General features: G+C 45.8%; 1 protein-coding gene across 1 annotated transcript in view; it reads left to right on the top strand.

The window, feature by feature from the left end:
- Positions 1-17,010, top strand: part of WDR49 (WD repeat domain 49) — a 275,211-nt gene that overhangs the window by 39,092 nt on the left and 219,109 nt on the right. The window contains exons 3-4 of the mRNA XM_084847441.1: positions 2,433-2,609; positions 12,928-13,102. Coding sequence (XP_084703567.1) covers positions 2,433-2,609; positions 12,928-13,102 — 352 coding nt within the window. The remainder of the gene's footprint in view (positions 1-2,432; positions 2,610-12,927; positions 13,103-17,010) is intronic.

Genomic DNA, 17,010 nt, shown 5'->3' with positions numbered 1-17,010 from the left:
CCTGATCTGAGAAAGCCCTATGGGAGGAATTATTTGATTATGTCTTCCCTTGGGCTTTAATTGAAGTGTGGGAAGCTGAGGAGGCTACAGGCTGCCACAGAGATGGTTGTACGGTGAAAGACAGGACACTTGTGCACACTCCTTGGCCATCTCTGAAATGTCTGTCTTTTGAATTTCTTTTCAGAAGCAATGCCTGTCCTATCAAATTGAATGAGAATGGTGGAAAAAAATATGGGAGAGATTTTCAGCACAGCACACACACACACACACACACACACACGACAGCCTTTGCCCAACCTGGTGTCCTCCAGATGTGTTGGACTACAACTCCCCTCCTCCCCACCCCCCAGCCAACATGGGCAAGATAATATAGAGTGAAGTGCGACTTTAGTTTAAATTCAGGAAAAAATGTCCCATGTATCCAAGGCATGGGAAATACCATGCACTGGGCTAGTTCCTTTAGTAATCACCTAGCAACATGTCAATGAGCATTTGATGCAGCACCTCAATTAGTAGAAAAAAGGACTGAGCAGCTTTACTTTGCTGCACTTTTGATCCATGCTTCAAGTTTGACCTATTATCTATCTTATTATGCCAAAGAACTCTTGCAGCCCATAATTAATGAATGTAGTGCTGGTGGCTTTATATATTTCTTGCCTGCCTTTCCTAAAAACCTAGATCCATGGCAGCTCACAAATCATAGAGCCGAAAGAAACACACACACACACACACACACACACACATACAATATTGACCTCAAAAAGCTCTAATTAAATGCAGCCCCTTTAAAATAACACCACATTACATGTACATGGGAAAATACAGGTCTTTTAGCCCAATGAGCTTACAATCACATTCCCTAGGAAAAGTGAGGGAGGAAGCAGTGGCTGCTGGTGACTCCAGTTCTGGAGGGGTTGGTATTCCATTCAGGGTTTCAGTTACCACCAGCTAAAACTCTTAACAGCACTATCCAAGGTGCTGAAAGGTGCTATCCAAGGTCCTGAACCCATTTTGGGGGGATAGGGTTCAGCACCTTGTTAAGAATTTTGGCTGGTGGTAATGAAAACCCTGCATGGAATGACAGCCCCTCCAGAATTGGAGTCACTGGTCACCACTGGGAAGAAGTGTGAGTGGGGGAAGAGGGCAAAGGTGACAAGGCGTGAATGGGAGAAAAGACATACCTAGGCTGTGTTTCAGTTGGGTCTGGGAAATAAAGGGTTAAGGCAAAGGCTTGAGGGAAGAGGTCCATTTGAGCAAGGATTTGAAGAAAGAGAGTGAGATAGCACACTTTTATGTAGTAGGTGTTTCATGCCATAATTTAGAGGCCTAAAGGGCAACAAGGGATAATTGGCAGTGTCATGGACTAGCAACACTTGTTCCATGAGTGGAAGGGAAAACAGGCGAAATAGTGTACCTGCCTGTACTCCTTTTTGCCCTCCTCTTCCTGTGGCCATTTCTGCTGCCATGAGGTGGACATCTCTCTCTCTCTCTCTCTCTCTCTCTCTGACTGCCTCCATGAAACCAGCCTTAAAATCCTCTGGATTTCAGGTATCTGCTTTAGATAGTGTGGGGGTTGGCAGATGTGGGAGGGGTGAGTCAAAAAGAAAAGAGCCAACAAAGTTTCAAATTACAATGCTTACATTTTTACTGTTGATAGGAAAAAGACTCTCTCAGACACACACACACACACACACACACACACGAGCAATAGGGTAATAAAACAAGCAGGAGAAATGTGTTCACCTAACTTAACTGGTCTGTGTCTCTGTTTTATTCAGGTCCCTATCCAAGCAATGTTTTACTGTTATTGGTTCAGTTCTCTCAGTCAATTCTCTAATTCCAGCAGCTCTGACTTTTTCTCTCTCTAGGACTCTTGTCTGTCTCTGCCTGCCTGCCTGCCTGCCTGCTTTCTCACTCTCCCTTCTTTTCTTCCTCTTCCTCTTCCTGCTTCTCTGCTTCTCTGCTCCTCTGCCTTAGGCTTTTATGTCTCAAAATTAGGTTTCTTTCTCCCCAACCCCAACCACTCAGGACAGTAGTTTTGTGTTCATTTCTGCAAATTACATTTCTATTTCCCAAGCTAGAAACTTTTCTCTGTCTTCCTCTGACCTTTGGTTGAGCTTTATAATCTCCTGGCCTCCTGGGCAAACTTTCAGACTTCTACATTCTAATTAAATGTTTGATCTCTAAACTTCCTAACTTTTTGGCTGAAAGTGACAAGTATGCATGGGCATGCACAACCCACCCACCCATGCAGATTTAACCTCATAATATCCTAAAACCAACTAAACACAAAAATGGAGGACTGTTCTGTTCTTTCACAAGCATGTATTTCAAGAGACCAAGGAACTTGTGGATTGCTCAGGAATACTAGACCTGCAGGGATGTTCGTTATCTCTGTGCTAATTTTCTCTTCCCCACTCCAACCCCCATAGGTAGCTGTTGCATTTACAAGCAAAGAGATCTATTTCACTGAGCTGAATTCCAAACAAGGGTTCTCGTGCCAGTATAGACTTCAAGGCTTTGAGGGAACCGTGATATGTATGGACTACTGGTACAACGCTCATGATGGAAATGATGCCATTCTGACCATGGGCGATGTCTGTGGGCAGGCAAGTACAACACAAAATCTAGCATTGTGACTGCAGAAGCTATACACCCATCCAAAGATGTCAGAGAGTTTCTTGCAGGGCTGGACACAAGCAGGCAGCTTGGAATTCTGGCCGGGACTCGTCCGGGTCCAGCTGGACTGTTTGAAGTCATTGTCCAGGAAGAGCAGGGCCGGGCCATCCATGTAGGCAAACTAGGCAGTTGCCTAGGGTGCCAAATTAAGCGGGGTGCCAAGTCTGAGGAAAAAAATACAGATTAAAAAATAGAATAAAATAATGAAGACGTCATTATTTCAGTTCCCGTGTGCATACAGAGGGAATATGACCGAGGCTGTGAAGGTAACTGAGGGACCGTCTGGGGATAGTGGGGCTAAGTCAGGCTGCCTGCCTGCTCACCTTTGGGACCCGGTTGTCCCTCAGGCAATGCAAGATATCCTCCTGCTCTGCTGCTGCTCCCAGTTGGAGGCAGAGAGTGAGAGGCTCCCCCGAGAGCAGCTATTTCCTTTGTCCTCAGAGGCCTGAGCCTGGGGGCTGGTGGTGCCTTGTTCTTGTTGTTTTAATCAGACCCTATGTGCTGATACACTGCTTAGTTAAACAAACAAACAAACAAACAAACAAACCAACAAACCATTTTTAGTACATTTTCATAGAATCATAGAATAGTAGGGTTGGAAGGGGCCTACAAGGCTATTGAGTCCAACCCCCTGCTCATTGCAGGAATACAAGTCAGAGCATCCCTGACGGATGGCTGTCCAGCATCATCTTGAATGCCTCCAGTGTGGAGAGCCCACCACCTCCCTAGGTCATTGGTTCCATTGTTGTATTGTTGTAACAGCCAGGATGTTTTTCCTGATGTTCAGCCGGAATCTGGCTTCCTGTAACTTGAGCCCATTATTCCATGTCCTACATTCTGGCATGATCGAGAAGAGATCCTGGCCTTCCTCTCTGTGACAACCTTTCAAGTATTTGAAGAGCACTATCATATCTCCCCTCAGTCTTCTCAAGGCTAAACATGCCCAGTTCTTTCAGTCTCTCTTCATAGGGCTTTGTTTCTAGTCCCCTAATCATCTTGGTTGCCCTTCTCTGAACCCTCTCCAACTTGTCTGTATTCTTAAAGTGTGGTGCCCTGAACTGGACACAGTACTCCAGATGGGGCCTAACCAGTGCTGAGTAGAGGGGAACTAGTACTTCCCGGGATTTGGAAGCTATGCTTCTATTAATGCAGCCCCAAATAGCATTTGCCTTTTTTGCAGCCACATCACATTGTTGGCTCATATTCAGCTTGTGATCGATAACAGTTCCAAGATCCTTCTTGCTTGTAGTGTTGTTGAGCCACATATCCCCCATCTTGTAACTGTGCCTTTGATTTCTTTTTCCTAGGTGCAGAACTTGGCATTGATCCCTATTAAATGTCATTCTGTTGTTTTCTGCCCAGCGCTCCAGTCTATCCAGATCACTTTGAATTTTGTTTCTGTCTTCCAAGGTATTAGCTATCCCACGCAATTTTGTGTCATGTGCAAATTTGATCAGCATTCCCTGTAGCTCCTCCTCTAAGTCATTAATAAAAATGTTGAAGAGCACTGGGCCCAGGACTGAGCCCTGCATTACTCTGCTCGTTACCTGTCCCCAGTTTGAGAAGGTCCCATTGATAAGCACTCTTTGTTTCTGATTCTGTAGCCAACTGTGGATCCACTGGGTCATTGTTTCATCTAGCCCACTTTGAGCTAGTTTGCTCATCAGGATATCAGGGGGCACTTTGTTGAAACTTTGCTGAAGTCAAGGTATATGATGTCTACACCATTCCCACAGTCCACAAGAGAGGTTACCCGATCAAAAAATGAGATCAGATTCGTCTGGCAGGACTTGTTCTTGACAAATCCATGTTGGCTTTGAGTAATCACTGCTTTGTTTTCAAGGTGCTTACAGATGGATTGCTTTATCATCTGCTCCAGAATTTTCCCAGGGATTGATGTCAGACTGACATCTGTGGTGGGGGGGAGGCGATCCGTCCCTCCCCCTGGAATCCTCCCTGGCCGGCTCCGCTCCACAGCAAGTCTGTGGAGCTGCCAGCTGGGCCCGCCCGCAGCTGGACTTCCGTCGGCTGCTGGGCTGTGGCCGCAAATGGTGTCCAGTGTAGCGGGCGCCATTTGCATCCGGGCATTAGCTGTGATAGGCTACGTATATATTTATGTAGCCTATCACGGCAAAGAGCAGGACGCAAATGGCGCCCGCTACGCCATTTGCATCCCTGCTCTTTTCGTGATAGGCTACGTAAATACTTATGTAGCCTATGTCAGCTAAAGTAGGGAGGCAAATGGCGGCCGCAGGCTGGAGCATCCAGTCACGGCCGCAGACCGGGGCAGTGGACGTCCTGGACTGGCCGACGACAGGTAGGGTCCATCCCGGGAAAATTTCATGGGGTGGCGGGGGGGAGTGCTCATTGGAGTCCATGCCACGGTCCGTGCCATGGCCTCATTGGAGTCCGTGGTGGAATTCTCTAACATCCCTATAGGGATGTCAGAGAATTCCACCACAGACTGAAATGGGATTGAATTCCCTTCAGTCTGTGCCACGGAATTCTCTGCGGAACGGCACCATAAGGTCCTGCAGAGCCAGCAGTCATGCGGCTTTTTTTTCATCGTCCTAGGGATGTTGGAGAATTTTGCCACGGATTCCACGGAGGCCGAATGCCAGTGCAGTCGCCCCCCCCCCCCCGAATCAATGGCAAAACGAAGCCACCCGCCCCACCACCCCGCGAAATGGACCTGGAATGGAGCCTACCTTTGTCGGCAGTTCTGGTGCTCCTCGAATGGCGTCTGCGGCAGCCATTCGCCTCTTTCGAATGGCCGTGATAGGCTACGTAAGTATTTATGTAGCCTATCACGGCTAACACAGGGACACCATTTGCATCCCTGTGGAGGCCGTGATAGGCCACGTAAATATATATGTAGCCTTTCACGGCAATAGGAAGGAATGCAAATGGTGGCCGCTGTAGCTGCCGCCATTTGCGTCCATGTCTTTAGCCGTGATAGGCTACATATATATTTATGTAGCCTATCACGGCAAAAGACAGGGGTGCAAATGGCGTAGCGGCTGCCATTTGTGCCCCTGTCTTTTGCCATGATAGGCTATGTAAATATATACATAGCTTATCATGGCTAAAGACACTGATGCAAATGGCGGTGGCTACGGCGGCCGCCATTTGCATCCCTGCGCAGCCTAGCGGCCGGATGTCCGGCTGTGGCTGGGGAGGATTCTGGGGGAAGGGACAGAGAACCTCCCCCCCACCGTGGATTGCCCGGCGCGGAGCCAGGTAAGAGTTTCATACATCCCTACATCGTCCACAAAGTGTTGTGGAATTTTCGTAAATAAAAATGCCGTGTAGTATTTTCCGATAATAAATATGTAAGGTTTTTAAAAAATGAATTGTGCTCACTGCCTTGTTTGTGGGTGTTCTTTTTAAATTGAAATCCTCTGTCTCTGATTACTTTCAGCCAAGACACTTCCTCTTCCTAGGGGCCTCCCAAAAGAAGGCTGTCTTAGGTGTGCCTGAATGATAAACTATTTGGAGCGGCATGGTCATTTTAAAAGGTTTTTTCTTTCTTTAAAACGGCATTGCTTTAAACAAATAGTTTATTGCTCAGGCACACATAGACAGCCTTCTTTTGGGAAGCCCCGAGGAAGAGGAAGTGTTTTGGCTGAAAGTAAATGGAGACGGAGGATTTCAATTAAAAAAAAAACGTAAATATTTACGAAAAATAGCGATTCTTATGGAAGTTATGCAGACTCATGGAGATGGCTGGGTACCAGAATTACGGTTTTGGGTACGGATTTATCTTCGTAATTTTTGGAGTAGAAAAAAAAGAGGAGAATTCCGGGGGCTTGTGAATGGCGGAACAGAGCACTGGCCGCAAACTGCGGAAGTCAAGCGGCACTGAAAGTACACGATTCGTACATCCCTACGACTGACTGGTCTGTAGTTCCCAGGTTCCTCCTTTTTATCCTTTTTTGAAGATACGGACAACATTAGCCCTCCTCCAGTCATCTGGCACTTCACCAGATTTCTCAACAAGAATAGACAGCGGTTCTGAGAGTTCTTCTGCCAGTTCCTTTATTACTCTAGGATGCAGTTCATCTGGCCCTGGAGATTTGAACTCATTCAAAGTAATTCGGTGTCCCTTGACCATATGCCTATTGATCTCCAGCTGCAATCCTGCCCGTTCGGCCTGTACTTCACCTTTGCCAAGGGGGTCATAGACCCTCTTTCGGGAGAAGACTGAGCCAAAGTTGAAATTGAGCACTTCTGCCTTTTCTTTGTCATCTGTTATCATGTTGCCATCCTTATTTAATAGCTGAACCACCATTATTTCCTCAGTCTTTTACTATGCACATAGAAAGTCTTTTTGTTGCTTTTGGCATCCCTCGCTAACCTCATCTCATTCTCAGCTTCAGCCTTCCTGATGCCATCCCTGCAATTCTGTGCTACTGCTACCTGCCTGTACTCTTCCTTTGTAGCTTGGCCTTCCTTCCACTTCCTATATGTGCCCTTTTTTGATTTCAGGTCATCTCTAAGCTTTTTGTGAAGCCACATTGGCTTCTTCTGTTGTCTTCCACCTTTTCTTCCTGTTCGAATGGTTTGTAATTGTGCCATGAGCATTTCCTTTTTAAAAAACTCCCACCCATCTTGGACTCCTTTTCTCGTTAGAGTCGCTTGCCACGAGACCTTACTGATCATTGTTCTGAGTTTATTAAAATCGGCTTTCCTAAAATCCAGGGTACACGTTTGGCTTCACTCAGTTTTTGCTTCCTTTAGAACCAAGAACTCAAGTATAACATGGTCGCTTTCCCCCAGAGTTCCTGTAACTGCTACTTTATCCACTCAGTCATCTCTGTTGGTTAGGACGATCCAGTCAAGGATAGCCGATCCTCTAGTTCCTTTCTCTACTTTCTGTAGGAGGAAGTTATCCACCACACCAGTCAGGAATTTCCTGGAGGGGCCATGTTTTGCAGAATTTGTCTCCCAACAAATATCGGGGAAATTGTAGTCCCCCATTACTACTACATCATGCTTCCTTGAAACATTGGCTATTTGTTTTTCAAAAGTTTCATCCTCGTCTTCTCCTTGATTGGGTGGCCAGTAGTAGACTCTGACCACCATGTTCCTTTTATTCTTTGCTCCATTTATTTTCACCCAGATGCTCTCGGGGCTACCAAGCTCATCCTCCTGTATTTCTGTGCAGAGATACGTATTTTTAATATATAGTGCAACCCCACCTTCCTTTCTGTTCTTCTTGTTCTTTTGGAACAAGTTATATCCCTCAATTGCTGTATTCCAGTCATGAGAGTCATCCCACCAAGTCTCGGTTACGCTGTCAAGTCATAATTTCCCTCCTGTATTAAGAGTTCAAGTTCGTTCTGTTTGTTTCCCATACTCTGGGCATTAGTATTTGGACATCGGACCATGTGCTTCATGGTCTGGCTTTCTTCCTACATGTTTGTGAAGACTATTATTGGGAGCTATTATTATTATTATTATTATTCCCTTGGAGTCAGTCTAATGGGGCACTGACTGCTGCCTAAAGTGGTCCAGCAGCTCACCTTCTCCACCCTCGGGAGGGTATCCTTATCCTTGACCATTACACTGGAAGAGTACATGCTCCAGGTTATAGAACTTGAAGGGTTGTCACAAAGAGGACGGCCAGGATCTCTTCCCGATCATCCCAGAGTGCAGGACACGGAATAGTGTGCTCCAGGTACAGGAAGCCAGATTCTGGCTGAACAGCAGGAAAAATGTCCTGACTGTTAGAGCAGCACGACAATGGAACCAATTACCTAGGGAGGTGGTGGGGTCTCCCACACTGGAGGCATTCAAGACGAGGCTGGACAGCCATCTGTCAGGGATGCTTTGACTTGGATCCCTGCATTGAGCAGGGGGTTGGACTCGATGGCCTTGTAGGCCCCTTTCAACCCTACTATGATTCTATGAATTAGTGGTGCAAAGGCTGATGAGCATCCAAGGTAGGCCCTGAAAAAGGAGAGAAATGTCTCAGGATGCAAGGAACGGAACGCCCAATGCAGAAGGCTATAGGCTATAGAGATTGTAGTCTATAGAGATCCTAAAGCTAGCTGTGGTCAAAATTCCCAGGCATTAACTAATTGCAGCACTGCCCCCTTTCAGTAACTTGCAGACATTCCCAACAAATACCAGCATATTTTTTCTTAAAGCTCTTACTGCTCATAAGTAGGGATGTCAGGGGACTCTGAGAGGGGGGAGGAATCTGTCGGACTCCCCCCTGCTCAGCCTCCTGGACTCCTATCCATGAGCTGCAGCCACTTACCCACCATGTTCAGCTCCCTGGTGAGTGCCTGTAATCTTGTGTAAATGGCCGCTTTACCGCCACCATGTATGTAAAACATCTTTTACATAAAACAATGAGCTGCCATTTCTACGCAAAATGGCAGCTTGCTGAAGAGTTGGGTGGCCGCATGCCACCCGCCAGCTCAACCAGGGAGCCGAACAGGGGTGAGTAAGTGGTGGGGGTCTGGCAAGCGGCACACGGGGTGGGTGGTTCCCTACTCATAACAAAGCTTTAGGAGATCCATTTCAACCTTTTAGAATGGGGAAAAATGCACAAAAGCCAAGAATCTACCAAGTGATTGGTGACTGGGGGAAGAGAGCATGGCCACCTGGGAAACCTTGTGGGGTGTGTGTGTGTTTGCCAGATTTCACCCCTGGGCCTGAAGTTCTTCACTCCTCGACTGGATGAGATTGAAGGCACCTTCAAACTCTATGATTTAGAGACTTTCTCCTTCTGTTGAGCTAAAAGTCAATGCATCTCCATTGTTTTTCATGACTCATATTCCTACTCTTGAGCTACACAAAACTATTTCCAGCTTCCCAAAGCTTTGCTCCCTTCATTTTCCTTGGGATGCAGTTACCCTCCCTTGTCACATGCATTGTTGTTGTTGTTGTTGTTCAGTCGTTCAGTCGTGTCCGACTCTTCGTGACCCCATGGACCATAGCACGCCAGGCCTTCCTGTCCTGCGCTCTCTCCCGGAGCGTGCTCAAGTTCATATTCATTGCATCTGTGATGCTATCTAGCCATCTCATCCTCTGCCGTCCCCTTCTCCTTTTGCCTTCAGTCTTTCCCAGCATCAGGGTCTTTTCCAGGGAGTTTTCTCTTCGCATTAGGTGGCCAAAATATTGGAGCTTCAGCTTCATTATCTGTCCTTCCAATGAGCACTCAGGGTTGATTTCCTTTAGGATGGACTGATTTGACCTCCTTGCAGTCCAGGGGACTCGTAAGAGTCTTCTCCAGCACCACAGTTCGAAGGCATCAATTCTTCGGCGCTCAGCCTTCCTTATAGTCCAGCTCTCACAGCCATACATTACTACTGGGAAAACCATAGCTTTGATTAGACGGACCTTTGTCGGCAAGGTGATGTCTCTGCTTCTTACTATGCTGTCTAGGTTGGCCATAGCTTTCCTCCCAAGGAGCAAACGTCTTTTAATTTCATGGCTACAGTCACCATCTGCGGTGATCTTGGAGCCCAAGAAAGTAAAATCTGTCACTGCTTCCATTTCTTCCCCTTCTATATGCCAGGAAGTGATGGGGCCAGATGCCATGATCTTAGTTTTTTTAATGTTGAGTTTCAAACCAGCTTTTGCACTCTCCTCTTTCACCCTCAACAAGAGGCTCTTGAGATCCTCTTCGCTTTCTGCCATTAGGGTGGTATCGTCTGCATATCGGAGGTTGTTGATGATTCTCCCAGCAATCTTAATTCCGACCTCTGATTCATCCAACCCGGCATTTCTCATGATGTACTCTGCATATAAGTTAAATAAGCAGGGTGACAATATGCAGCCTTGTCGTACTCCTTTCCCAATTTTGAACCAATCGGTTGTTCCATGTCTGGTTCTTACTGTTGCTTCTTGACCCTCGTACAGGTTTCTCAGCAGACAGGTAAGGTGGTCTGGTACTCCCATCACTTTAAGAATTTGCCACAGTTTGTTGTGATCCACACAATCAAAGGCTTTAGCGTAGTCAATGAAGCAGAAATAGACGTTTTTCTGGAATTCTCTTGCTTTCTCCATGATGCAGCGAATGTTGGCGATTTGATCTCTAGTTCCTCTGCCTCTTCGAAACCCAGCTTGTACTTCCGGTAGTTCTCGGTTCACATACTGCTGAAGCCTAGCTTGTAGGATTTTGAGCATCACCTTGCTGGCATGTGAAATGAGCGCAATTGTGCGGTAGTTTGAACACTCTTTGGCGTTGCCCTTCTTTGGAATTGGAATGTAAACTGACCTTTTCCAGTCTTGTGGCCACTGTTGAGTGTTCCAGATTTGTTGGCATATTGAATGCAGCACTTTAACAGCATCATCTTTTAGGATTTTAAATAGCTTGGCTGGAATACTGTCATCTCCGCTAGCTTTGTTGTTACTAATGCTTCCTAAGGCCCACTTGACTTCACTCTCTAAGATGTCCGGCTCAAGTTCAGTGACTGCACTATCATGGCTATCAGGGACATTCAGATCTTTCCTGTATAGTTCTTCTGTGTATTCTTTCCACCTCTTCTTAATCTCATCTGCTTCTGTTAGGTCCCTGCCTTCTTTGTCCTTTATCATGCCCGTCTTTGCACAAAACGTTCCCTTGAGATCTCCAATTTTCTTGAAGAGATCTCTAGTCTTTCCCATTCTGTTGTTTTCCTCGATTTCTTTGCATTGTTCATTTAAGAAGGCCTTCTTGTCTCTCCTTGCTATTCTCTGGAACTCTGCATTCAGTTGGGTATATCTTCCCCTTTCTCCCTTGCTTTTCACTTCCCTTCTTTTGTGAGCTACTTGTAAAGCCTCATCAGACAGCCACTTGGCTTTCTTGCATTTCTTTTTCTTTGGGATGGATTTCGTTGCTGCCTCCTGAACAATGTTACGGACCTCCGTCCATAGTTCCTCAGGCACTCTGTCTATCAGGTCTAATCCCTGAAATCTATTCCTCACCTCCACTGTATATTCATCAGGGATATGATTTAGGTCATACCTGAACGGTTTAGTGGTTTTCCCGACGTTCTTCAATTTAAGCCGAAATTTTGCAAGAAGCAGCTCATGATCTGAGCCACAGTCAGCTCCAGGTCTTGTTTTTACTGACTGTATGGAGCTTCTCCATCTTTGGCTGCAAAGGACATAATCAATCTGATTTCGATATTGACCATCTGGTGATGTCCATGTGTAGAGTCGCCTCTTGTGCTGTTGGAAAAGAGTGTTTGCTATGATCAGCATGTTCTCTTGGCAAAACTCTATTAGCTTTTGTCCTGCTTCATTTTGTACACCAAGGCCATGCCTTCCTGTTATCCCGGTGATTTCTTGACTTCCTACTTTAGCATTCCAATCCCCTATGATGAAGAGGACATCTTTTTTTGGTGTTAGTTCTAGAAGGTGTTGTAGGTCTTCATAGAACCGATCAACCTCAGCTTCTTCGGCCTCAGTGGTTGGGGCATAGACTTGAATTACTCTGATGTTGAATGGTTTGCCTTGGATTCGTACTGAGATCATTCTATTATTTTTAAGATTGTACCCCAGTACTGCTTTTCCCACCCTTTTGTTGACTATGAGTGCTACTCCATTTCTTCTAAGGGATTCTTGCCCACAATAGTAGATATGATAGTCACCTGAATTAAATTCGCCCATGCCTGTCCATTTTAGTTCACTGATTCCCAAGATGTCGATGTTCAATCTTGCCATCTCATGTTTGACCACCTCCAGCTTACCTTGATTCATTGATCTGACATTCCAGGTTCCTAAACAATATTGTTCTTTACAGCATCGGATTTTCTTTTCACCACCAGACACATCCACAGCTGAGTGTCCTTTCGGCTTTGGCCCAGCCGCTTCACTCTTTCTGGCGCTACTTGGAAATACCCTCTGCTCTTCCCCAGTAGCATATTGGACACCTTCCAACCTGAGGGGCTCATCTTCCAGCGTCATCTCTTTTAGCCTTGTGATACGTTCCATGGGGTTTTCTTGGCAAGAATACTGGAGTGGGTTGCCATTTCCTTCTCCAGTCACATGCATACTCTTGCCAATTATACATGTTGCCAAGCTGTACATATTTAAGTTATTGCCATTGTCCTCTCTTAAGCAAATCCCTGCAGTCTCATGTACAAAAAAATTGCCCTAGCTCTGGCCATGAAATTTAAATGTCTACAAGTTATGAATGTATAACAAAGTAGTGGCTTTGTGTGATATTCAGGATGTCGCCTTCAGTAATGGGTTGCTTTGAAGTGATGAGAACAGTTATATATAAAAAATTAATTCTGTCCCTCCCAGGTTCAAGCAATTGCCTTCAACACAGCCCTAATCTCGTTGTTTGAACGACCTTCCAGTTCTCCTGAAGATGAAAATGTGACAATGACTATTAATTGGCAGGAGCTGGTCTCTGGATATCACAAATGCTGTTATACTTTAAGGCACAGACTCCATGATAAAGAATGGATTAGACAAGGTACTGATCTGAGCAATAACAGAAGGAAATTCCTTTTTAATTTTGTGCATCACCTTTGGCATAGATTGCGGTTTTCTTCTCCCCTTCTTTCAGGACTGCCAATCTACTTGTGGTTGCTCTTTTGCTGGGGTGCACAACTCCCAAGAGAAGGAGAATTGGCATGCTTTGAATTCTCAGATGTTGATTTTGTTGATTTGGGGGTGGGATGGGGGTGCTTTTGTAAATGGTACAATACAGTTTGGGGAATACTTACTTGCCACCATGGGAAACACTTCTGGAAACTATTTGCAACATTTCACCCCATCCCCAAAGTCATCTCCCAGTTTTGGGGGCCTGACATCTCTCACCTACCAAGGGACTTTTAACCCAAGGGATACTGCCCCCATGCTAACAGAACGGACCACTGGCACAACAGGACCTAGTGACTCCTGAAAAACTCAGAAACGAGCAGCAATGCAAATTTCTGGGAGGGGGCACATCACTGGAGCTCTCGGAAGGGAGCTCCGCTGACCTGCCCCATTGTGGAAATGAGCATTACGGCTCATTTCCAGGCTTATTTTAGGAACCGCTAGTTCCTGTTGTGCTAGCAGTCCTTTTCACTAGTGCAACAGAACTAGCAGAGAGGCGCAGCAGCAGTAGAAGATACTGGGAAGGAACAGATCCCAAAGCGCCACTGAGTATGGTCTATAATAAATGTTTATTCATTGTGCTCAGTGCCACTTTGGGATCTTTCGCTTCCTGGTGCTTTTTGCGCATAGCGCCTTCCCTCTCAATTTTCTAAGTAGAAGATAATGCCCACATGGTTTAAATAACCAAACTTTTGGCTCTGCACTAGGACAGAGGAGGCATAATATCTAGGCATACTTCAAATTGATTGTTTCAGAAATTAAGGCTTTGCTATAAAGCCCTGGTCTAAAGACTGACCTCTTCCTTTCAGCGGTTCTGTAGTCTCTTTAACACAAAAGCTCTCACACTTTTAAATCAAAGGTGGAAGACGATAACAATGGTTCTGAAATCTAAGCCCCTATCACGTCTCCTGAAGTTGCTCTTTAATTTCAGAAATGATAAAGCATTTTGCAGGCATGAGATAAACCAAACTATTCAGGCCTGAATAATTAATAGGCTTCCCAGCCTGCTGGGAGGAAACTCTCCCTTTTCTGCCACAAAAGCATCCTGATTAATACAACATTTCAACCTCGCATTTCATCGTGACAGTCGCCAGGTTGCAACCCGGAGTTCTGCATTGCCCTTTTAAATGTCACGGTGCAGGGGGACAAGTGGCAGGCACAGCTTCTTCTTTGTGTTGTGCCTGAAGTCCTTTTGTCACTTCCTGACCCTTTCTGCTATATGGCATGCCTGGAGTCCACCTCCTTGTTTCCCACATGGGAAAGGCAGCAGAACTGGGAGAGGAATGGATGGGAAGCTGCTGCTGCAGCCACCTTGTCTCTTGCTGCATCATGTAAATCAAAGCTGGATTTCTGGGTTGCAAGCTGTGAACTAGTGGAGGCTGGTGGTTCTGATGTCAGTGGGGCAGTGAATCCACCTTGGTTTTCAATCAGAACCAGACAGAACTCTAAAGGAGTTCAAGGTGCCCATGGGAAACCCACATGCAGGACAGTTTTATTTCCATTTCCTTTTCTAATTATGCCCAACATGGAATTTGCCTTTTTTGCAGTGGCCACACTCTGGGTCAACATTTTCATGGAGCTATCCACAACAGCTATAACATCTCCTTCTTGGTCAATGTGAAAGTTTGAGGCCTAAAGAGGCAAAGGGAAAAAAGTCAGGCCTAGAGGCCTGGAGCTTTCTGTTGGGAGGGGGTAACTCTGAGAGGACCAGTTTCATTTCTACAGTTAAGTTTCATTTCTACAGTTAAGTTTCATTTCTTCAAGTCTGAAGCTGTACTTTTGTTTTTGAGGGAGGAGGGTATAGAGAGAGCGAGAGCAAGAGAGTCAGTAAGAGCAGAGAGAGTGAGAGCAGAGCCTGAAGAAGGAGCAGGAAGAAGCAGCCTAGAAAAGTCTATGGACAGCTAGGGTAAAGGAACTTGTATTTTGCAATTTGTATTTTCTTTTAATGCCTTTTGTATCACTTAGCTCTATTGTGTACATTTCTTTAGCTGTGATTGGTTTAATTTACTAGTAAACTGTTGTGGTTAAACCCTGTGTCTAGAGGGTCAGTCACCCCATGCATACAGCCTAAATTCCACATTACTGGGAAGGAGGAAGTTTAATAGAAGGAAGGGTGGGACTCTTAAGGAGGCAAGAGATCCTTAAGGAGTTGCTCAGGGGGTCCAGGTGATAAGTGGAACCTTGACAGTCAGTAATCACCAGCTTGGATCCCATCAGTGTATATGTGAAGTTGGGATTTTTTGCCCCAACATTCATCACTATGCACTTGCTGACACTGAACTGCATTTGCCATTTTAATGTCCATTCTTTCTGTTTGGAGATATTCCTTAAGAGCTCACCCTCCTCAATGTGTCAGACCTAGCAACATTCCAGGACATTGTAAGAGAAACACAATGTCTGCCACACACTAGTGTGGCTGCACCTAGGGATGTCGGAGAAATCCGCTGCAGATTCAAACGAGGCTGGATTCTTTGGAATCCGGCCTCAGGAATCCGCAGTGGATCAGGACTTACCTCTGCTCCAGGAGGACTGGAGGTGGAACGGCACTTGGCTGCTTCTTGCCAGCCAGAGCCGTTCACCTTCTCCCTGTCCCTGCCTATTGGCATGTCTTAAAAAAAAAAAAAGGTGATCGGGAGGATGTGCCCATAGACTTATATGCAAATAGAGTCATGAATCTTGCATATAAGTCTACGTGTCGATAGGCTTATACGCAAGATTCACAGCTCTATTTTGCGTATAAGTTTATGGGCACATGTGATCAGTGGCGCTCGGCAGGGACAGAGAGGAGGTGAATGGCTCTGGCTGGCAGGAGAGAAGGTAAGCGCCCCCAAGCCAGTCCCCCCTCACTGGAATCCGAGCAGAGCAGAACTGCTCTGGAGGATTCCGGGGAGGGGGGAGGAATGGATAGCCTCCCACCCCCATGGATTCCCCACTGGAACAGAAGGTGGGGAATCCGTACACCCCTAGCTGCACCATAGATTTGTATAAGGGCACTATAATAATGGCAGTTTTATTTTCAGTTCCTTTCCTAATCATCCCAGCATGGAAATTGCCTTTTTCACATCAGTTGCAGCACGCTGGGTCAACATTTTTATAGAGCTGTCCCCCACAACCCCAAGGTCCCTTTCACTGTCAGCTCAGACCCCATCAGAATATATGTGAAGTTAATTTTTTTGCCCAAATGCACCATTTATTTGTTTGTTTGTTTTTTAAGCTACTTCTATACCGCTTGACATCTCAGAATTTCCAAACATTTTATATACGAACACATATCATGCAATCTAAAAGCCAACACATAAAACAATAAATACCTTAAAAACATTGCAACAAAAGCAGTAAAACAGAGCACTGTCATAATCGATTACTACCAACTGGGGAAAGCCTGAGTGAACAAATGCATTTTCAAGAGGTGACTGAAGCTCGCCACAGTTTTTGCCTCTGGAACCACATGTAGAAGAGGGTTCCAGAGGGTGGGTACCGCTACTGAGGAAACCTAGTGAAGTGCCATTGCCTGGTGACACTCTGTTGGTTGCAAAATGGCCAATAAGGCCGCCTCGGAAGATCTAAGGGGTCAATTTGGTGTATACAGGGGAAAGCGGTCAGCTAGGTGTCCTGGCCTTGAGTTATTTAGGGCACTGAATATCAACAACAAAACCTTGAACATGGCTTGGTGGCTAATATGTTGAACTGCATTTGTTGTTTTAAATAGGGCTGTGCACCGCTTCAGCCCCAGGCCCGAACCCCGAGTCGAAGCGGGCTACTTTGGGTCACTTTGAGCCT

Source organism: Heloderma suspectum, chromosome 3 (genome assembly GCF_057233095.1).
Source record: "Heloderma suspectum isolate Gila_16-S chromosome 3, 16-S_ref, whole genome shotgun sequence".
Lineage (NCBI taxonomy): Eukaryota > Metazoa > Chordata > Lepidosauria > Squamata > Helodermatidae > Heloderma > Heloderma suspectum.
The sequence above is the reverse complement of the archived record's forward strand: the minus strand, read 5'-3'. Positions and strand labels throughout refer to the sequence as shown.